The 25061-nt window shown below is 38.3% G+C and overlaps 1 protein-coding gene across 1 annotated transcript in view; it reads right to left on the bottom strand.

Annotated features, from left to right (window-relative positions):
* rno (rhinoceros) overlaps positions 1-25061 on the bottom strand; it is a 306578-nt gene that overhangs the window by 91924 nt on the left and 189593 nt on the right. The window contains exon 7 of the mRNA XM_067146977.2: positions 23402-23550. Within this exon, the coding sequence (XP_067003078.2) occupies positions 23402-23550 (149 nt within the window). The remainder of the gene's footprint in view (positions 1-23401; positions 23551-25061) is intronic.

The raw sequence follows: 25061 nt of genomic DNA, 5'->3' as shown, positions 1-25061 counted from the left end.
CAGTATCCCTGTTTGCCATCCATTTTCTATATTGTGAACCTGTTAACTGCCTATTCTTTGGAACATTTCACTGATCATATCCATGTACTTCCATCTAATTCCCTCTTCCTGGAGTTTCTCTACCCTTATCAATCTGTAAACAAACTTAACCTTCTCCTTCTCAATTCCCTACAGATCAGTACAGTGGTCTGTACCATTGAAAAATCCCCAGAATACGAATACATCCAATGAATTTCCTGAATTCAATGTCAGTTTTAAATATAGTCTTTTACAGATCTGGTTACACCCTACCAAGTGCAATGGTGCATAGCCTTATGCTTGAAGAATAAATTCACAATTACTAATCCCATACTAGTACAGAAGTCTAATAAATTCTCTCCATTCGTATTTGCTTCCATACAACACACTTACCCATCACCTTCTCATATCGTTCAGTTCTATTCCCGTGTCTCGTAACGAACTTGCCCATTAGTACCATCCCGTCTTTGGTGCTGACCAAGTCACTCAAAGCTTTATACAAATTGTCTACCATATCCTCATCTGCTCCTTAACATAGTAAATACACAAGAGACAAGTCTTGTCTTAATCCCTCCAACTGGTAAATCTATCCACCCACATCATTCGCTCACTTACCATTTAAAAAAAAAAAAAAAACTGTGTTGTGTACTATGGTGTTGCTGATGAACAGCCCTACTCTACATCCCCCCCCCGGTTAACACCTAATTAAGTATGTCATATAATCACATATAATAAATTTCATGTTATGTTCCGTAATGACTTACACTAAAATAGGACAAATTTCTGAAGTTGAATAGGTACTGAATAGGTGGAACTAACCATCATAATTTCTTGGTTAAGAAATTTCAGTCACATTTTACATCTTATAGTCTATCTCTTAGTCATATCTTTCTTTACCTGAACATCAATTAGCTCCTAATATCTAGACAAAACCACTTTGCTGACTGAGCCAATCTACTTTCTTTCTTTCTTCTTTGAGCAATATTAATGCTGATAACAACCCCATCAAATTACATTCGTTTGTCAAGATGTTTCCTAGGAGTCTCTGGCCGTCAAATGCAAATGGAACTTCCGTAACTCCCATAGGTCCGACGTTTACTTGAAACATTCTGAACTCAGTGTATGTATGAAGTACCCTATTTACAAACAGTCCCAGTGAGAAACTCTGCTATAATGAGTTAGGAACCGCTGGTGCATTGTGTAGTCTCAGCTGCACGAGTACAAAGAGGGCATGACTCAGACCATGTCCAACATGCCCAATCCTATTCCATAGCAAGTGGTATCTTGGCTCTCAGGACCACTTACTCCGCCACTCAGCCATTGCTCACAGTTCACAAACTAGGACGTAAATATATTAATTCATTCCGTGAACTTCACTGTGTAATGAAGAAGTCACTTTAAAAGAAATTAAGAAACACTTTCCTGTGGAGAGGATATTTGCAGTGAAAAAGGAAAATAGCAGTGTTCATTAACTTTAAAAGTGCTTTAACAGCATGAACAGGGAACATATGGGCAAGGCCCTTATCTTAAGCAGAATCCAACAGAAGATTTTTAGAAAATATTTTTGCTTGCAAGGTAGAATCACACAGAAAAGTGAACTCTTTGTTTTCATCTTTTTCATATTATTATCATTAGGGACATATCAATTTAATGTTAAAATTGACTGGGTTACGAATAAATACTGGCTTGAGAGATATGAACGCGGAAAGTAAATTGTCAAATACAGGAAGGATGTGGGTCAGTTTCTATCCTCAAATCCTAACTTTCGGCCACTAATTTGTATTCATACATTAATAATTTCCCTTTTTATCATAAACAGAGATGGGCAACAGGTATACAGTTAATATTCTTGAAATTATAAATGATTAACATTTGATCAACATTTTAATGTTTCAGATAATTAATTACAGCTGTTAATTCTACCCATTAAAAGTAATGAATATAAGTATTATAAACCAGAGAATGCTGAAAAGGTTGACTGGAAATGGGAGATAAATGTTGCCCATAGCCACAAGTTTAACCTTAAAATAACCCACAAGTTACCCCTGGGAGGTTTAAGGGAGCAACAACAATTCCTAGGCTGCCAAATCAGTCCTGTGATCTCTTCGTCATACACATTGATACTCAAGAAAATCCTTTTCGATTCTAGGAGAAACTAGTACCGTGTTATGTATGGAGTACAGCTCTATACGGTGCAGAAATAAGGATGCTGAGGAAGGATGAGCAGAGAAGAATAGAGGCACTCGATAAATGGACTTGGAAAAGAGGTGTGAGCTGGGAAGACAGAACAATAAACACCAAAGTATTGAAGAGAGTGGGAGAAGAGAGAAGCGTGCTAGCTGTGTTTCGAGAAAGAAAGCGAAATCGGATAAGAAAATCTACGACATGATTCCTTATTCAGAGTAACAACGGAAGGGAAGGTAAAAGGGAAACTAGGAGTTACCAGCTATTAGACAATAATAAACAGCAGTTTAGCTATATTTTGAAGAAATACACTAATACACTCCTCTGCGAACCATGTGACCTTGCCGCGGTGGGGAGGCTTGCGTGTCCCAATGATGCAGATAGCCGAGCCGCAGTTGCAACCATATCGGATGGGTATCTGTTGAGAGACCAGACTAACGAATTGTTCATCGAAAGGGGGGTAGCAGCCTTTCGGTAGTTGCAAGGGCGGCAGTTTAGATGATTGACTGATACGACCTTGTAATAATACTCAACATGGCTTAGCTGTGTTGATACTGCTACAAGGCTGAAAAAGCAACGGGAAACTACAGCCGTAACTAACTCCCGAGGACATGCAGCTCTCTCTGAATGAATGATGTACTGATGATGGTTTCCTCCCGGGCAAAATATTCCGGAGGTAAACTAGTCCCCCATTCGGATCTCCGGGTGGGGACTACATGAGAGGGGGCGATCATCAGGAAGATGGATACTGACATTCTGCGAGTCGGAGCGTGGAACGTTAGAAGTTTAAATCGTTATGGTAGGTTAGAGAATCTGAAAAGGTAGATGGATAGGCTAAAGTTAGATGTAGCTGGTATAAGTGAAGTACGTTGGCAGGAAGAACAAGATTTTTGGTCAGGCGACTACCGAATTATCAACACAAAATCAAACAGGGGAAATGCAGGAGTTGGTTTAATAATGAATAAGAAAATAGGGCAGCGGATAAGGTACTACCACCAGGATAGTGAAGGAATTATTGTCGTCAAGATAGACACCAAACCAATGCCCACCACAATAGTGCAGGTCTATATGCCTACTAGTTCAGCGGATGATGAAGAAACCGAAAGAATATATGAGGACATAGAGGATTTAATACAATATGTAAAAGGTGACGAGAATCTAATTGTGATGGGAGACTGGAATGCAGTGGTAGGCCAAGGAAGAGAAGGTAGTACAGTAGGAGAATTTGGATTGGGACAAAGGAACGAAAGAGGAAGTTGGCTGGTTGAATTCTGCACTGATCATAATTTAGTCTTTGCCAATACTTGGTTCAAAAACCACAAACGACGGCTGTATACGTGGATGAGACCTGGAGACACTGCAAGGTGTCAAATAGACCTCATTATGATTAGGCAGAGATTCAGAAACCAGGTGTTGGAGTGCAAAACTTTCCCAGGAGCAGACGTGGACTCTGATCACAACTTGTTGGTCATGAAATGCCATCTGAAGTTGAAGAAATTGAAGAAAGGAAAGAATGCAAAAGGATGGGATCTAGACAAGTTGAAAGAAAAGAGTGTGAGGGATTGTTTCAAGGAACATGTTGCAAAAGGACTAAATGAAAAGGCTGAAGGAAACACTATAGAGGAAGAGTGGAGAGTCATGAAAAATGAAGTCAGTAGGGCTGCTGAAGAGATCTTAGGAAGGAAGAAAACTATCAACTAAGAATCAGTGGATAACTCAGGAGATACTAGACCTGATTGATGAACGACGAAAATACAAGAATGCTAGAAATGAAGAGGGCAGAAAAGAATACAGGCGATTAAAGAATCAAGTGGATAGAAAGTGCAAGGTAGCTAAGGAAGAATGGCTGAAGGAGAAGTGCAAGGATGTCGAAGGCTGTATGGTCCTGGGAAAGGTAGATGCTGCAAACAGGAAAATCAAGGAAACCTTTGGAGAAAGGAAATCTAGGTGTATGAATATTAAGAGCTCAGATGAAAAGCCACTTCTAAGGAAAGAAGACAAAGCAGAAAGATAGCAGGAGCATATCCAACAGTTGTATGAAGGTAAAGATGTAGATAATTTGGTTCTGGAACATGAAGAGGCTGTTAATGCTGATGAAATGGGAGACCCAATTTTGAGGTCAGAATTTGACAGAGCTGTGAGTGACCTCAGTAAGAACAAGCACCTGGAATTGATGACATTCCCTCTGAATTACTGACTGCCTTAGGAGAAACCAACATGGCAAGATTATTTCATTTAGTGTGCAAGATGTATGAGACAGGAGAAGTCCCATCCGATTTTCAGAAGAATGTTGTTATACCTATTCCCAAGAAAGCCGGTGCTGACAGGTGTGAAAACTACCGCACCATTAGTTTAGTATCTCATGCCTGCAAAATTTTAACACGTATTATTTACAGAAGAATGGAAAAACAAGTTGAAGCTGAGTTGGGAGAAGATCAATTTGGCTTCAGAAGAAATGTAGGAACACGTGAAGCAATCCTGACTTTACGTCGGATCTTAGAGGATCGAATCAAGAAGGACAAGCTCACGTACATGGCATTCGTAGATCTAGAAAAGGCATTCGATAATGTTGATTGGACCAAGCTATTTATGATTCTGAAGATGATAGGGATCAGGTACCGAGAACGAAGAATTATCTACAATCTGTATAAAAATCAGTCTGCAGTGATAAGAATTGAGGGCTTTGAAAAAGAAGCAGCAATCCAGAAAGGAGTGAGGCAAGGCTGCAGTTTGTCCCCCCTCCTTTTCAATGTTTACATAGAACAGGCAGTAAAGGAAATCAAAGAGAAATTGGAAAGGGAATCTCAGTCCAAGGAGAGGAAACCAAAACCTTGAGATTTGCCGATGATATTGTTATTTTATCTGAGACTGCAGAAGATCTCGAGAAGTTGCTGAATGGTATGGATGAAGTCTTGGGTAAGGAGTACAAGATGAAAATAAGTATGTCCAAAACAAAAGTAATGGAGTGTAGTCGAACGAAGGCAGGTGATGCAGGAAATATTAGATTAGGAAATGAAATCTTAAAGGAAGTAGATGAATATTGTTACTTGGGTAGTAAAATAACTAACGATGGCAGAAGTAAGGAGGACATAAAATGCAGACTAGCACAAGCAAGGAAGAGCTTTCTTAAGAAAAGAAATTTGCTCACTTCAAACATTGATATCAGAATTAGAAAGATGTTTTTGAAGACTTTCGTATGGAGCGTGGCATTGTATGGAAGTGAAACATGGACGATAACTAGCTCAGAAAGAAAGAGAATAGAAGCTTTTGAAATGTGGTGTTACAGAGGAATGCTGAAGGTGAGATGGATAGATCGAATCACGAATGAAGAGATACTGAATCGAATTGGTGAGAGGAGATCGATTTGGCTAAATTTGACGAGAAGAAGAGAATGATGGGACACATCTTAAGACACCCAGGACTTGTTCAGTTGGTTTTTGAAGGAAGTGTAGGTGGTAAGAACGGTCGGGGTAGACCAAGGTATGAATATGACAAGCAGATTAGAGCAGATGTGGGATGCAATAGTTACGTAGAAATGAAAAGGTTAGCACAGGATAGGGTGGCGTGGAGAGCTGCATCAAACCAGTCTATGGACTGATGACTCAAAAACACACATACACACTCTCTCTCTCTCTCTCTCTCTCTCTCTAAGCACAATCCAAATGCAACAACACTTCCCAAGAACTACGTGTTAGGAAGATGTTTTAAATACAATAAGATTCTGTGTCGCTGATAAGATCTGGGTTTCTATGGTTGAAACCACTGACGCTGAAGGGAGATATGTGGCAAATATTGTTGTTGGTGTTTTAAGGGGAGACAGAGCAAAAGATAAATTTCTCATTTCCTGTGAAGCACTGGACCAGAACTAACCACTCAAAATTGCTGTTACCTTCGATAATGCAATGATTCTGTTGTGGTCTGAAGGAGTGAAGAGAGAAGAATTAATCAAAGGCGATTAAAATCCCCAACCCAACCGGGAATCAAACCCGAGACTCTGTGAACCGAAGGCCTCAACGCTGACCATTTAGCCAATGAGTCAGACCAGTAATAATATTAAATAAATAATAATATTAATGTTTATTATTATGTTTTGAATTTATTTAATCACTTAATCCAAAGGTAACTTTCGACTCTGCACAGACGGGAATAAATGTCACATTTTGATGGGCAATCGGAAAGAATTACAGTAACAAATGACATACACTTTAGTTTTCAAATAGGAATGATCTTCCATTTTCACGCAACATTGATTTGTAATGGGAAAAAGACCACTCAGCATCACAGGGTGTTATTGGGGCATATTTGAAATAAGTCAGATCATTAGAGTGCAGCTGATCTTCCATTTTCACGCAACATTGATTTGTAATGGGAAAAAGACCACTCAACATCACAGGGTGTTATTGGGGCATATTTGAAATAAGTCAGATCATTAGAGTGCAGCTGATGCTCACCTTTATGAAATATTGCCGGCTTGAACACCATTTTCTTCTAATTGTAAAATTGTTGCTTTTTGGTCTGTTTTGTTGTAGTGCAAGTAATTCCTCACTATTATATTAAAATTTCTTGCTGTGAACTTGTGTCTGTAAGCTCATAACTGATAATTAGGGCCCAGGACTGGGTGTTGTGTGTTTATCCTAACACTTTCCTCTTGATATTCAGACAACACAGACTGCAGAGGTGGAGTCAGGAGTTTGAGAGATATGGATTAAACATCAACTAGTTTAAAACGGCGGTGTTGAAGGTACAGAAGAGTGACAATCAGCCAGAAATCATGCTAAATGGCACTAAGCTGGACAGTGTCACAGAATTTAAGTACTTGGGTAGTATAATGTCCAAGGATAACTTAGCTAAATATGAAGTAAACAGTCGAATCAGCAAAGCAATACATTTTACCTCCAGGTAAGACAGCTACTATGGGATAAACAAGTACCACCGCTACATTAACAAGAAAGGACAACTCGAAACTCCAAGCAGCAGAAATGAAGTTCCTATGCACAATGATCCAGAAGACCAGGAGGGATAAAATCAGGAATGAAAAAGTCAGAGAAGACGTAGGACTAGAAGACTCCTTATTCCAGAAGATCCAAAAGGCAAGACTGAAGTGGTTTGGTCATGTGAAAAGAATGAGTGCCAATAGGTCCTCAAGAAAGGAGTATGAAAGAGAAATAAGGGGGAAGAGACCAGTGGGCAGACCTAGAGAATTTTTTTTTTGCTATTTGCTTAACGTCGCACTGACACAGATAAGTCTTATGGTGACGATTGGATAGGAAAGGCCTAGGAATGGGAAGGAAGCGGCCGTGGCCTTAATTAAGGTACAGCTCCAGCGTTTGCCTGGTGTGAAAATGGGAAACCATGAAAAACCATCTTCAGAGCTGCTGACAGTGGGGTTCGAACCCACTATCCCCCGATTACTTGATACTGGCCGCACTTAAGCGACTGCAGCTATCGAGCTCAGTGACCTAGAGAAAAATGGACAGACTTAGTGAAGAAGGATGTAGAGGAGAGAGGTCAGGATTGGGAGCGGATTGTGAACAAAGAATGGTTTATGGACAGAACAAAATGGATGGAGCTCGTATACCACACCTGGGAAACTGGAGTTGGTCAACAATGATGATGATGATGATGATGATGATGTTGATGATGATGATGATGAAGATTCAGACAACACACTACACTACCAACCACCACAGGAACAGGCAATAGTGATTACATTCCTCCATATAAGGTTGCGCCAGGAAGGGCATCGGTTGTGAAATGGCCAAATCCACATGTGTGATACAGTTCACATAGGTGTGGGAAAAGTGGTAGGAAAAAGAAGATGTGCTAGATTTAAAAAATATATTTTCAATATAATGTTAATTTAAACATGGCTCCATGGCTAAATGGTTCACGTGCTGGCCTTTGGTCGCAGGGGTCCCGGGTTCGATTCCCGGCAGGGTTGGGAATTTTAACCATAATTGGTTAATTTCGCTGGCATGGGGGCTGGGTGTATGTGTCATCATCATCATCATCATCATCATCATCATCATCATCAGGACGCGCAGGTCGCCTACGGGAGTCAAATCATAAGAACTGCATCTGGCGAGCCGAACTTGTCGCCAGACACTCCCGGCACTAAAAGCCATACGCCATTTCATTTAAACAGTGGCAAGATTGATTTCAAAAATGTTTAAGTCATATTTATTGTCATATTGCCCTAATTATCAGTCATGAGCTTACGGACACAAGTTCACAGCAAGAAATTTTAATATAATATTGAGGAATTACTTGCAATACAACAAAATCAGACCAAAAAGCAACATTTTTGAGAACAAGATATTTTTTTTTTTGTTTGTTAACTATCACAAGTAGCTATATATTAGCAAATATTCACAAGTGCTTATCATGCAATCTATGTTTAACAAAGGAAGACATTTAAAAGTTGTATCTTAGGTAGGTGATCCTAGCAGAAGAAGTGGTAACTATATAAAGTAACCTCACTTCTCATCCCTCATTTCCCAGCTGTATATGATAACGTACGAAATGGATCTTGTATAGGTGCAGTAAGCAGCTGCCTACACATTGATGAGCAGTCCGCCGAACTAGATTCTTTGCAGCACTTGGGCATTGCGTGGGCTGGAGTTTGGACTATGCTTGTATGCAAGTACGGCTTTCACTTGGCCTCGTCAGGCTCCATCTTTTCAAATTTGGCCTCAAACCAGTTATTGTTTCTGAACTCAATCTTCCCAAAAGCTTAGTTGTAGATGGCAACACGTAGTTGGGTCCACCTGTCTTTTATATTCCTTTCAGTTTGCACAGAAACTGCCAGAGCATATACAAGGTTGCTGGCAGACTTCTGCGCTCACCAGACTAAAAACAGATGAAGTGTTGATCCAATGATGGCTCTTTTGTTTTTTATATGGGATAGTTACCAAGGGATAAGCTTCAATGTGCTAGCAACCAGAGAGTGGTAACTGCTACAGTCCGCACTGTGATAACTGCGAACCAGAAGGACATTCTTGATATATCTGTGGCTAGTTACAACCAGTTCCAGTTGATGCAGGAGTGAGAATGGGGATGTCTCCACGAGACTTTGAGAAGATCCTTGAGCTGGAAATATGTATGTGTGACACACAATGGACAACAGCAGCCCTTTTTGAGAAGTCTTTGCCTGTTCTTGTTCATTTTTCCTATTCCATGATGATCTAAGCATGTTGGCCAGATGTGGTTGCCTGACCCTACTTGAGCATTCAAGTCATCCAGGGTCGAACAAGTTTCAGAGCCAAGGTATTTTGGAAACTTCATCACTGGGTGGAGCATAAAGAAAGGTCTTTCTCTTCGGTGCTGGATGGTGAGGATATTGATGCGACCAGATGAAGAAAAAATCCATATGGACAGGATCCACTCTGCCCTGTAGGATGGAGGGGTAATAATAATGGCTGTTCTTCATAGCAAATCCTTCACCATCCTGGTTTGGCTCATCTGGAAGCTTCCCTAGTCAAAAATAGTGTAGTGAACAACTCTTGTGCAGCCACGATCTGCACGTCTGGTCACTTGTAGACATGCAATATCCACATTCAATTGACAGAGTTCCCAAATGATGACCGCAGTCTTGCAAATGAAGTTAACATCTTGGGTGTGGTCAGCGTATCCAGGACATATGATCCTAATGTTTCACACTGCAATGTGGAATGGCTTTGCCGTCTGGTATATTTGTCTGGTACATGGCCTCAACCTGCCTGTCGCAAAAAGTTCTCTATGCTTCACAAACCCAATAAAGCATGCAGATAGAGGTGGGACAGCAACTTACTGGTAGGGGCTGCCCAAATTAAGGAAGGCAGTTGATGTTCAGTGAGACGCGATGAACTCCCCCACTGACAGAAGCTGTCCCTGGCGCCTGAATCTTATGCCAATCAGACGGAGCTTATAACTGGTAATGGCTACTTCCCATTGGGGTTTTAATATATATAAAGGGATTTTAATTTTAATGGACAAATTGTTTTTCTCTGTGGAACTAATTTTATCAGCCTATTGTCATTTGATAAGCCTCCATAGCTCAGGCGGCAGCGCGCTGGCCTCTCACCACTGGGTTCTGTGGTTCAAATCCCGGTCTCTCCATGTGAGACTTGTGCTGGACAAAGCGGAGGCAGGACAGGTTTTTCTCCGGGTACTCCAGTTTTCCCTGTCATAATTCATTCCACCAACACTCTCCTATATCATTTCATTTCATCTGTCATTTACTAATCATTGCCCCAGAAGAGTGCGACAGGTTTTGACAGCCAGCACAATTCCTATCCTCGCCGCTACATGGGGGCTTCATTCATTCCATTCCTGATCCAGTCGAATGACTGGAAACAGGCTGTGGATTTTCATATTGTCATTTGATAACGTATCTGAAGATGCATCTAACTGAACCTTGTTACATGAGACGGGCTCATGTTCGCACCAGACCTTAATCGCTGTTGCTCTCAGTCAACCAATCATTTACGAGTGTATTTCATTTCCCCTTCCACTGGATGATTTGCAGTTCTGAGACTTGTGGAGAGTCCTGTTTCCCCCCTCCGCAGGCAGTCTCGCTTGTAAGTGAAGGTTGTGGACCAGCCATCTTGAATCTTGAGAAGTTAGTGTCTGGACTGACAGACAGATAAAATGCACATGATAGAGCTGCTAATAGCTTGAGGATTTTCCCATGGGTTTAAACTCAACACAGGCAAAAGATGTACTTACTCAACCAGAAAGACGTTGTAAACAATGCGACTTATTTATTTTAGCAATGTAATTTCTCATGCTTACGATAGGGTAAGTTATATTTGTTCATAATGGTATAGTGCTGAGAGGTCTATTCTCATATTATCTAAAAGATGCATCATCTGAGTGATTATACATTATGTAAGGAGCTATTTCAAAGGAGTTAAGATTTGGTGTTGTGAGTTATTTTCTTTTACTGGATCCTAACATTTTTAGTATGTTCATACCCTTGAGTTCCTGTTAAGTTTTAAATTTTAACAAATTGGCTATAAGGTTATCCCTTTAGTTTTGCTACTTTTGGAATTAATTAATTAATTAATTTAATGTGCTTGTTGATTAAATGGTTTGTTCTAGTTGAGATTCCATTCCCAATTTTTTTAAAAACATTTTAAATAATAATAATGTTATTTGCTTTACGTTCCACTAACTACTCTTACAGTTTTCGGAGACAATGAGGTGCCGGAATTTGGTCCAGCATGAGTTCTTTTACGTGCCAGTAAATCTACCGACACGAGGCTGACGTATTTGAGCACCTTTAAATACCACCGGACGGAGCCAGGATCGAACCTGCCAAGTTGGGGCCAGAAGGCCAACGCCTCAACCGTCTGAGCCACTCAGCCCGGCTTTTACTTTTTTACTCAATTCACAGACTTGCTAAATGTTTTCAGTCATCATTTTATTTTCTGCAGTTATGTAGTCTTCCTCGGGTTATTCAATTTAATTGTATTACTGTTAAGATGTTTAGATCATACACAGTCAAAACTGGTTAGGACATTTTTGTCGGGACCAAAACAAAATAACGTCCTAAAGAGGGAACATGCTAAAAAGTGAAAAACAATTACGCTGTTTAATTTAAGGTTAGGTTTAAAAGTAAAAATAATTACGATGAAAACAAAGAAAGAAGTGTTTACAATTATAATTAATGAAATCTAATGAAATTATACATTTTAAGAACACCAACACAGCAAAACAAGGAAAAACGTTTCTAGAGACGCGAACTATACATGTCACTTACAATTATGTTTAAAGTTTTCGTAGGAATGCCCAACATCTGGGCTATCTGCTGCACACGTTTCATGTGTGGCTTAGCATCCGCTTTCTCAATAAACTTTAATTTTTCATCATTTGTAAAATGTCTAGCTTTCTTCTTCTCCATAACTGAATGCCCACTATGCGTACGTACAGTAGGCCTAATTTATATACGTTGTTACACAATTAACTTCTCTCTCTCTCTCTCTAGTCATCAGCTGTGAGGCTGGTTGGCTGCAGCTCTCCATTCTTCACTTTTCAGTTCATTGTACGAGTCACATCTCGTGCCATCTACAGTAATATTTGCGTCATGTACTCCAATCTTGATCGTTGTCTCTAATTCTTTTCCTCTATGGAACGGTCTATTATTTTCTTCAATAACCCATTATGTCTAAGTATATGGCCTATTTGATGATCCCACTGTCTTTTTATTTGTGTTATAAAACAACTCTTCATTAGTGACTGACACTCGCTGCAGCTGTGGGCCAACATGCTAGGGCTGTGAAATTAAATTTTCTACCAAATCCTCACCCAGGCCAGTCGTCGCTGGTGCATCGTCCACGCAACATGGCCAGGAACACTAACTTAAATTTCTCGTGGTGGGAATACTACAAACGTACTAAAGAGTGACGTAAATGTGCTATCCAGGTTTCTTTAACATGTATTTAATAGGACTTGGACTGGGACTTTGAAATAATGACATAATAACCAGGGAAACGCGCTAGTTTCGACTGTATGTCGTTCTTTTCAGGTTTTAATTATTAGAACAAACAAAGGAAGTGTACATCTACTTCTTAGTCCCATTTCTTGATACAGGGTTGGGGATGAGGTGAGACTGTATCTCATTAAATTATGCCAAGCTTGTAGTACATCACTGACATTAAAGGAGTACTTGATTAAAGAAATCATATCATAGGAAATTGCAAATTGGTAATTCTGTAAATAATTATAAATACAGTGGAGAGACTTTGGTAGCAAATACTTCTCGAGTTACGTACCCTTAAAAGTTTGGAGTTGTGCGGTGATGACATCACTTTGCAATAAAAGAGGTGCCAGCAGTGCTAGACCACCAGTCCAGAGCGCGAGAACAACCTTTCTTCAGGTTCCTCTTTACTGAGTTAAACCTTGGATAGTGACCCAAGATTTTGTGGATGATCTTTGTCAACTACGCCTGGAATGATGTAACTGGTGCTTTTGTTATGAGGTATGGCATCGATTTACAAATTATATTTTGTCATCAGTCTTCTTAATGTATTTTCTTTTACCCACTCTGCCAATTCTTTTGAAAATGTCACAGTTGCACATATTACTTCCTTCTTTTCATGGACATTGTGGTCAAGAACAGCAACCATAGATCTTATCTACATTCCCATAAAACTGAAGTGCACCCCTTTTAGGAACATATATTTTCAGTCTCTTATTATGAAAACATTCCAGACTACCAGTATCTAGAAAATTATTCATACAACTCGGATCTTTCCGAAATCTTTTATCACTTATTATTTCTTGAAGAGTAGAATATTCTTTTCAATTTTTCTTAATCCACTTACTGTATCCAATCTGGCTGCTTTCGGCACATAATGTGAATTTATTTTCATTTTCCCATTAATGGAATATTGCAAGCATGGCTTAGAACTGACATACATTTTCAAGAAGTAGTTAAAGATCTTTCGTACTGACTGAGGACCACAAGAGATGGTTATAAATGGATTTTTTCTATATCATAGAATCTTTGCTATATCTGTTAAATTTTTTCATCAATGATTTTGCTAGATGCCACATGTCAAACTCTCATGATGGATAGTTGGGAACGTCTTTTCCATTATAGCCCTTATCCCTATGTGTCTATCGGGCAGAAAAATTTTCACTGGTAGTTTTTGACATATCTCCTGAAGTAGTGTTTCACAAGCATGTTTGTCCATGTCTCCTTGTGTCATGGCCCTCAGAACGACAATGAGGTCCAATTTTTCAGACGTACTGAGAAATCACGGACTGGAAAATGAAATAACTTACTCGTTCACTTAGCAGGCTACAGAGGGAAAAAGTGAAAAATATGTTTTTTTAGATTATAAAACGAAGCAACCAAAGGATAAAGCTTAGCATCATTACTAGCATCAGTGGATAAGGAAAATGGCATGCTTTGCAAATATCGAACTATATCTTGTTTTGTGTTGCTAGCCATAAAATTTACTAGTGAAGAAGTTTTTGCTCTGCCACAATCATGCTTTTGTGCAGTTTCTGAATCCAGAAACACTGCTTAGACCAAATTCCCTGCCTGCACAGAAACTGCCATCGGAACATTATGTTCTATAAAGAACAATTGTGCCATTTCATTGTTCTAGGAGTCATTTGGTAGAGTCAATTTGCACACGATTACTAGCAATGAAATTAAATATAATGCATAAAGTTATAAAATGTCAAAGAAATACGGTATCGCGCAAAGACGAAACAGTCACGATCATGATGGCAGTGCATATGACAAGTTAAGAGTTTGAATTGTGAACCCTAACACTATATAAAAATTTACAAATGAAGAGACACTTCTAGAAAGCGGACACAATCAATCAAGAAGCAAGCCACGTCGTTTAACATTGAGAATGATATTGAAGAAAGCAGAACTTAAGAGACATTTATACGAGAAAATTACGTATAAATGCAACAATATTAATAAAATATTCGCTTCAAATAATTAAGATACAGCAAAAGTTGAATAAGCCAAATGCTAAGAGGAGGGCAAAGACTAGGCTTGGCTCAAAGAAGAGAAATTCGATCCAACGCAACAGTTATAAAGATCAATTTATTTAGCAATTGTAGTGAATATAAGAAATTAAGGCTACAGTAGAGATTTTGGACGTCTGCCTAATTTAAGGAAAAAAGCCTATATTATGCTCGACTATTAATGACATACTAATGTTAAAAGGCTTTGACTACGATATAATGTTTCAGCTGATGTCATCTGTGTACAGTATTTGATTCCTCTAATTGCGCAAGACAAACCCGCAACGAGTCTCTAAGGAGAAGATGGGCCGACTGTCTGGGGTCAATCCAGCTAAGATGACGGCTGCAGAGAGCGACATTCCCGGCAACGTCTCGATGGCTATCGGTGAACCATGGAGACTAACCACAGCTGCTGATGGCGAACCAGAAACAACATGATCCCGATGGCTAAAGGAAAAAGATAAGTTTTGTACAGAATTCAATAAAATTGCTACGTAATATGTATTGTAGATTGCTTGCATTTGATGAATAGATGAAACGGTGATTGTGCCTTTGAAATGAATCAACTTACATTCGTTTCTCACGAGTGACCTAATAGTTTGTCGATAATACAGTATAATGGAAATAGGTATTCTTCATAAGAAATTAGACCATTAGGGAAAGTGACTTAAATATGTGACAGTGGTATTTCAATGACATCAAAAAAACCATATTGGAATATGCCATGATGTATATGAAGTTGCCATTGATGCTTTCACAGTCCGTACTTACAGACATGATACTGTATAGGCTTTTGGGCTTATGCCGTGTCAAGAAAATATGGCAAATTTTTTTATGTTTCGCAGGGAACTGTGCTCTGCGTCATCAGAAAAAACGTGAAAAATTTCACCTTATTTTCTTGACACGGCATAAGCCCAAAAGCCTATACAGTATCATGTATATGAAGTGTTTAGGAATAGAATACTGTAGGATTTTAGATGAAAGGTAGGATATTACTTTAATATGTGCAGGTTATATGGTATCAACGAGTAATTGAAATGAGGTTAAATATGGATATGAAGGCAAATGGAAGACATGTTTGTTGCATATGAAGTTTGTGATCCAATGATATATTTAATTAACAATTAAGTTATTTACGCGTTGATATAAGTTATATGAGATCAGTATTTGATATAATTGGAAGAGATTTGTTGTGAAATGGGAAGATAGAGATAGGAAAAGATGTTGTATGAGAATGAGAATGAAGGAATGGAAAGAATAGAATATGTTATTATGATGATATAATGAATGTAAGTGAAATATTTGAAGAGAAAGTAGATAATATTAACGCGAGCTCAGATCAATTGTATTTATGAAGCAATAACAATGTTTCTTTGAGAGAGAATCCATATCGTACAATAATGACAACATGACGCGATACTTATATAATAGTGTGGCAGGAATACATCATCAAAATGAGTCCTGATGAAGAGAATTATTTATTTAAATGATTATCTCAACTTAGTATTCTTACAATGAAGTCACATATTCTGAATTATTAATTATGGTAGGTTTTGACAGTTATGAGTAGATAATGCTACTTCTTACCAGTAATTTCAATTGAATAAAAGTCACTTGATATCGTTAACCATGGTATTCCCTAATATTTAGTTGAGTCGCATAAGGTCATATGTTGAATTTTCAATGTAGTTGAGAATTTGTTTGGTTATTTATGATGCATATTTTTTTTTATTTTTTTTTTTTTAAGTTGGAGACTAAGTTGACATATGATACAATGACAATATTATTATTTTAAATGAATATTAGCCTATGTTTGCTACGCAGATATCAAACCAATCTTTTTCCTTAACCCATTAGCAACTGAATTAATTTTTCCCTGAGATTTGCTTATTTATTGTCTTTTGCCACATGTTTGAGACCAAAATTAACTAATAAAACAAGTTTCAGAATTTTGGAATCACTAGGTCATAAGATACTTGATGTTGCCATATAGCAACGCTAGGCGCTTGCTCTACCTATTTTTAAACAATGAATTTTGAAAGTTGAATTTAGGTTGCAAAATGGGTTTTTTTGGTTTTCGTGCAATAGCAATGTTGAAATATCTTAGCATTATTTCTTGTAAGAATATGGAATCAGTTTTTATTCACATCACAGCAAAAAGAAAAATAGACTTACTGAACAAAGGTGAAAAAATTTGTTTGCAGTACATAGACACATATGTATAGTTCGTTGCCTGTCAAAACAGAACACTCACTGGAACAACAGAATAACATCAAAAATAAAGAAAATGAAGACTCAAAGAACTTCAGATGCAGTTACAAAGTATAGAGTAACTACAGTAGTCTATATTTTCCAAGGCATATAAAAGCCCACCCTCAATACTTGCGCGTTAGCCACAGAGATAGAGAATGACAATCTTTCACTGTCTTCATATCATCCTGTGTGTCCCAATAAGAATGCTTGGAGGGCAACCTATTATATCCAGAAATGAAAAGTATGGCAATAGATAAAGCAATGAATTTCATCAGAAGTTATTTGTGGGTCCGTACAATTTAAAAACACTGCATAAGTTTTAGTCTCTCGAACTAAATGTTTGATCAGCTGGTTATCTGTAAACAATTCAAAAATGTCAACAACAGTCATGGATTTTTACTTGCTATAACTAGGCTCCGGAAATGACAACAGTCATCCAATATTGAAATCATTCCCATCGGTCTATCTTGGTCTGTTATTTGATTTATTATTTCCTCTATCAGTTATCCGCTCTTTCGCAGCATCGGGTATTGAAACAGATCTTGCATCAGTAGACAGAAAAGGCACTTCGTCCTCTGGTAACACACCTTCACCATCCTAACTAATCCCGATTCTTTCATTATTTACAAGCTTCATTTCAGCACTGACACGTAACTGTCGAGAGAGAGAGATTATCAATAAGCCCACCAACATCTTCATCACCAGGAGCCCTCATCTGTAAGTACATTTACATAGGGCGGTTCCACAAAAATATCACCATCGAGATCTTCAGTCAGTAGCATATCCAGTGCTTCTAAAAGGGAAAACCCCTTACTGCAATGAAGATGTATGAATCAGTATCAAGCATCATGATCTGACAGCTGCAGCAATTTTACCGAGTATAAACGCCCAGCGTTACCGGCAACGCTAAAGATTCAACAAGCACTACTACGGCATTGTGCGCCCGTACTATTTCAAATGCTTAGAACATATATAATGAAGTGTGCACAACAGTACTGTAAACATAATCCAATGGAAGAACTTCACTTGTAGATTTTATATCCTTCTTACGTGAAGCTGGCAGCAATTTTGCAGGAATCTTAAAATAACCAGAGTCCACCAGTCTTTGTGTCACAACAATAGACTTTAAAATTAAATAAACATGATTACTCGATTCTACAAACTCTTCTCTGTCGGATGACACTACAATCTTCCAGATTATTTCTTGTTGCCAACAGTATTAAAAGAATAAGGTGCAAAAATCGTTGCCATATGGCAACGATAGGCGCTAATGGGTTAAGCTAATTTTTATAAAATGATATATATAAATGAATGAAAGTAACTGACCTAAAAAATAAAAGAAGAATTACAATGAGAATGATCAAGAATATATAGTGATAGGATTAATTGCTTAACTTAACCAAATTTTTTAACCACGATCATTTGCAATTATTCCATAGACAACTTTGAACTAAGATATAGCTTAATCTACTACAATAGAACCCCGCTTAACCGAACTTCGCTTAACCAAAACCCGGCTTAACCGAAATGCTCTGGCAAAATTGTATTTTAATATTTTGTTTTTATCCTCTTGTTCTTAGCTGTCGATATTAGTAATTCTCTTGCTATACATGCTGAGAGCTAGTAGGCAAACCCTTTTTTTTATATTATGACTTATGCCAGAATGCACGTGTAGCATAAAACAAAACATTTTCTTACCCTCTGGTTCATTCCATCATACATTTTTTCTTGAAAAAGCAGGAATTATTATTACTGTATTATTATTATTATTATTATTATTATTATTATTGTATTCCCTGTCTAGAAAGCCAAGAATAACGACAGAGAGGATTCGTTATGCTGACCACACGACAACTGCAGGCCTTCGGGCTGAGCAGCGGTCACTTGGTAGGCCAAGGCCCTTCAGGCCTGTAGTGCGATGGGGTTAGGGTTATTACTGTATTATTCGTCATGAAGATTATGTACACGACTCAGACCTTGAAGATCAAGTCACAGCAGATGATTTATGTAATTCATTGGAGGTAAGATTGATTTGGAATTGTTATTAAAATACAGTAACACACGCTTTAATTACAGTACTGTAATAAAATTACTCTATACAGTATTCAGTTCAGTAGTAACAAAAAATTGTTTAATTATTTCAGGTTCCTTCGCGCTTTGTTGAACAAAGCAATGAATCTACACCAGCTGATGTATTGTTGATTAAACGGTGGTGCAACATAGCTGCACGAGAGCTGCACCAAGAAAATTCGGAAGAAAATCACTGGTTTTAAACAATGAGTGACATTATGTAAACATTTTAATGTTAATATACAGTATGCATCTTAGCTTAACAGAGTTTATGCAGTTTTATCTCAACATTTAACTTCCGAAAATAGTTACCATGTGTCACCCGAAAAAACGCATCAACCGAAGTGGCTCCACCCCTTTATTTCAGATAAACGGGGTTCTACTGTATTTCTGATTTTGAAGCGATACGTTGGGTGGAGACGTCAATCAATAGGTATGAGAAATCAAAGAGATATTTGATTACGTATTGGCGTCTTCTTGAATTCACGTAAAAATATAACTACGATAATGTGATTTGAATATCACAGATTCAATGTGCCTTCAACATCATCTCTAACCTCCCCCCATGGGCCACAGAAAAATCACACCACACCATGTGCTAGAGAACACGTGGTTAACACTAGTTTTTGAATATATTAAACATGGCCATTCTTCTCTTTATTTATTCATCACAAAACTTTTTGATCACAGTATTTTTATTTGCTGCCCTGTTGTTGAAAGCCAGGCAGGCTCCATTTCAACAGCACTAAAACACTTCTTAACCACAAAATAATTGGAAAAGGAAACCGGGACAAGAACCATGCATGAACATTGACTGCATGAATCATCGTCTTCTTAGTATTTGTCCCGCAATGAAGCAGGGGCGGCTGTTTTGCAAGCCAATCTCTACTTGGTTCTATTAAGTGCATCGTTTGGAACAAGATGAACATAGCACACATCTTCTTGAAGGTGATCAAGTCAGCATTTCCTGGACCTGGGTTAGCAAACAGCTGTAAAACTAATGCAGAGAGTCTGGCGGAGGGTAATACCCGACTCCCTACAATGGTCAACGGCTTAGCGCGGCTGAACCCCTGTAGAAGGGAAAGAGGTCTCTCAAGAGAGGAAATGGTACTGAAAGCCCTCGTAACGTGTGGCATCTGTACTCCAGTGGAACAGCTGCAAAAGGCGTCTATTCTCTGTGTTAGAAGTGGCTTAAAATGTCCCTGCTGGTAGCTCTAAAATGCTTGGTGAGAAGCTATGACAAGCCAGCCATGAAAATGAATTGTCATATCCACATGCACTGTCGTCTCCAGAATTTAGTGAATGAATATGGTGCTGTACTGCGAAGCTGTGGAAGACAAGAACAAAGACCAATCAGATGAACAGGGTGAGGAATGATGGGAATGTGTACATGCTCTTTGCACATTGTGATGTCACAATATCACCCTGCGCTTCATTTAAGATTTAAAATTTCTTTTCATCTGTTGGCAGGTCTGGAAGTATAAATTATAGTCCTTATAGGAGTCTGAAAACTAATAATGAGAAGGTTTATTACTGTCATGCTGTCTTAAATGCATGCTGTGAGATATTCCAAATGGTATGTCATAAAACTCACCTTGAATATTTCCTTGTTGGACTGATAGTGGAATGAATTTACTGTATATATGTGAATACTCCACATGTATTGTTTCCGGAATTCATCACAGAAAAACTGGGGAGTGCGCATTATTTGAAATAAAATTGGTACTGTTTCTCCTCAAACAATGGATCCCTTTATACCATAGCGTTATCTGGCCTAAGTCTGTGTAGTGTTAGTAGCATGTTAGAAGTGAAGTGTAAACTACGTGTTAATCAGGGTCACAAGTTCTCATTACTTCTCATTCACAGCTAAAGAAAAGCATTACTGAAGATGTAGAGAACATTGGAAACCATGCAGCAGAAAGAAAGTATGTCAGAAAGTGTATTCACAACCAGCAAAAGAATAAAACACCATTTCATGAAACAAATAGTAATCACCACGCATTTCCCGGCCAAAAAGCAAATCATCCAGACCTCGAAAAAATGCTGAGTGATTATGTAGATAATAAAAGCGACAATATACAAGTGAAATGTACAAACTGAAAGCTTCTGGTTCTGGGTAATTAGATTTAAAATCTCTTCCAATCAAGAACTGGCATCGCTCATCAGCTTCCAGGACATTATGAAGAAAAAATTGTGAATTTTCACTGCTACAAAAAAAAAAAATTGCATCCAAAACATTCATATATACTACGGTACCAAAAAATTGTAACGCAGATCAAAAGCTGGTCTATTTTGAAACGCCGTTCAACAATACTGTCAAAAGCAAGGGGTAATGCAGCTTAATGATAAGCACTGGCAGCAAGGGTGTTTATAAACCAAGTTCTGTTTTGTACAACTAGTGATGGATGAAAGCTACCACCTTGCGTGATATTTAAAAGAAAAACCATTCCGAATGCATTAGTGAAAGGTGCACTGGAGAGAGCAAATCAGAAAGAGTGGATGAATGGATGATGCATGTTTGGCAACATCACCTAGGCACGCTGCTAAATTTGTGTAATATGTTGGTCCTGGACTCCTCCTGTAGAGACACAACTCGAGATTTGCAACAGAAATTACAACAAGGGAGAAGCTATTTGATCATTATCCCTGGAGCCCTAACATCAGTCCTCCAACAACTAGTTGTGTGTATAGACCTGAACTGACCATTCTAAACAGCACTAGAACAACCGTATACACAATGATGAAAAACAAGAGTTCATGCAGAGTGGAAAAATCAAGTGGCCGGATGCGACTTGGATTTGCGAGTAGGTAAAATGTGTATGGGACTCCAGTCTGCTACCACAGGCGACCTGTGCGTTGTGATGATGATGAAGACGACACATACACCCAGCCCCCGTGCCAGCGAAATTAACAAATTATGGTTAAAATTCTCGACCCTGTCGGGAATCGAACCCGGGAACCCTGTGACCAAAGGCCAGCACGCTAACCATTTAGCCATGGAGCCAGACACTAGTGATGATGTGAGGGGTAAGGGAGCATGCAATTATTGACTAATATTTTACTGCACATATTAACATTAAATTGATAAAAACTGTAATTTGCATTCATATTTTTTCTATTGTAGGTAGAGAGGCAGATGCTTCTACATCATCACTGAGTTTCTTAAAACAAATTTATATTTTATTCAGTTTTGGAATTCATCATTATGTAGGATTAAGTTCTGGTAATAAACAAGTTAAAGATAATTTTCAATCCTAAAATTAAGGTGTGCAGATTATTCAATGGTGCGGAGTATTCACGTATATATGGTGCACGCCCAATATACTGCTGCCAGAACTGATTAACTGATTGTTAAGTCAGAAGATCCATACCTTAATTGGTCTGAATTTCAGGACTGCATGCCTGTTCATAAAACAACCACCTTATTGGAAAGCATATACTAATACAGTTCCACGCTAAATAAGAAAGTGAAGCAAAATAGCAATGGTTTCATTTGGAGCAGTTCACTTAAGCAATTCTAGATTGTATTATGTTCTGGGGATTATGAAGACTATGACTATGCCACTATCTTAGAGCAACTTCTCCATAACTTCAGAATTCTACTGGCTGGTGCTCGAGCAACTGATCTGGTCATCAACATCTCATGCATAATGCTGGACCACAAAGTAGGCATTAATATAAATAAAAAATACAACTCGGGTACAACTTGAGATTTCACTCAACTCTACTCTACATATTATCATATTTTTCACAAAACTTCATTTCTCGTGAGAACATGGAGTACAGTATCAAAAAAGATTCAACTAAATCCATTTCTGGTCTCTGAATAATGAAATGTTGGATTGTCTCAAAAACTTGTATTAAAATATTCTACAACAACAACAACAACAACAACAACAACAGGAATTATACTATTGTTGAGTAAATATTGAATAACAAGCAAAACTGATATGAACATTAAAAAAAAAAAAAAAAAGAGTATCTAAAAATACTTTTACACCAACAGTCACTGCAACAAGGCCAATCTTTGTGTACGATATAGATCCTAACTTACACATTCCAAAAATGAGACATGACGCACAAACTACGTTGATTTTAGAACTTGACAAATATTAAATGATTAAACCTGAAGAAGTAATACCTACATTCATCCAATTATATAAAGAGAAAACCTCACTTAGGGTACCTTATTTTGAAGTATTCCAGTGTTCAGGATAAAAATGCACATTTGGAAACAGCAGTAAAAACAAGTTACCAAAACAGTTTGGTTCCAAAGACAACTTTTATCCTCAAATTCTAGGTCCAATGATTGTTTGAAAGGATTCACTCAATAACAGCACATATAAAATACATAAAATGAATCTGAAGAAGAAACAAAGTCAAAAAGTTAAAGGTGTATTACCGATCGGCAGACATCACAGATGACATTCTCATCGTATTCTATGCCAAGGCCCTCCTCTGTCTTCACAATTGTCTGTACTTTCTCCCAGCAGCGAATTTCGAGCTCTTCAATAACACGTTCTAGTTGCTCTTCAGTGACAGGCTGCAGACCTGATACATAAAAAAAAATAAAAAAATAAAAAAATGTTACTGGAAGTAATTTTGGCCCATTTTTACCATTTTTCCCAGAATTCTTTTATATCATTCATGCAAAGATAACTTTATCCAATTTAATACTATTGGTTAGATAAGTCCATACTAATAAAATTACACTTCTCATACATTAAGCAAAGTGGTCCTTTTTAATACGTCGCACCAACACAACACAGGAGTTATGGTGACAGTGGGATAAATAGCTATCACAAATAATTTATTACACCTCAGTTTTCTTCAATCACCAAGTAGTTAATTTCTTAAACACCAGAACAATTGTCAGTTTATCCACTCAACATTATCAACTGGTCATTCACAACTGCTTAAAATCTGACAATTATTCACATATTGTATATCCTAGTGATTTAAATATTAATCTAATTATTGGAGTGGTAATGGCTTACGAAGGCTATGCCAAAAGTTTTTAGCAGCCCGTAAGCCATAATTCTGAAGACAATGGGATTCTTTTCATTTCATTTCTCGACCTTGGAACATGCGCGCGCAACCCCTCCCAGAGGTGGTTCCTCCACAGCGCGGGAAGAAACCACAGGCAGTGGTGAGTCAGACACGGTGCAAGATGAATCTGTCGCGCCACGTTTTTTGCGCATGAATTTTTATGATTATAAAAAGAATTTAAGTGCTGAAGAATGCCATCCTCCTTTGCTGCATGTTTTTGGTGAGGCTTCCCCTTCTAGAGCCATAGTTGGAAATTGGTTTTGTGAGTTTTCAAGGGGTCGGCAGTCCTTGTCCCGGTCGCCCAGCAATAGCTGTGACTCAGGAAAACATTGATTCTGTGAGGAAAATGATCAAAGAAGATCCTCATCTTACATTTTGTGATAATGAAGGGACTCTGAATAGGGGGTCAACAGCAGCACAGACCATCGTTCACTATTATTTAGGCCTTACGAAGAGATGTGCCCCATGGGTACAACATTCCCTGACAGAAAGCCAAACGGAGGCGAGAGTGGACTGGTGTTGTTCCCAGCTAGAAAAATTAAATGGAAGGCAGTCCCAAGACACCTACAATATCGTCATAGGTGATGAAACATGGGTCTACCATTATGATCCTGAAACGATGAGACAGTCTTCTGACTGGTGCTTTTCAGGGGAGGAACCACCCACGAAAGTTTGATGAAGTCAGAGCTCTGGAAAGAAGATGGGAAAAAGAGAAAGATGTTCCACCTATTCAATACAATAATATTGTTGCACGAATTAATGTAGCAACATATTTAAAATGTTATGGGACCAGTTTCGACATGTGTCCATGTCATCATCAGCCGACACATAAATGGCAAGAAGTCAACACAATTGTAACATGACACTTTTCTTGAATTAAAAATAGAAGTTCATGTAGATGCTCTTGAGCACTCTTGCAGTAGATCTTGAGGTTAAAAAATCCCTCTGTGGGTGGGGGCGGCAGAATAACACCCACAGTATCCCCTGCCTGTCGTAAGAGGCGACTAAAAGGG

Source organism: Anabrus simplex, chromosome 5, assembly GCF_040414725.1.
Source record: "Anabrus simplex isolate iqAnaSimp1 chromosome 5, ASM4041472v1, whole genome shotgun sequence".
Classification (NCBI taxonomy): domain Eukaryota; kingdom Metazoa; phylum Arthropoda; class Insecta; order Orthoptera; family Tettigoniidae; genus Anabrus; species Anabrus simplex.
Note: the sequence above shows the minus strand (reverse complement) of the source record. Positions and strands in the feature narration are given on the sequence as shown.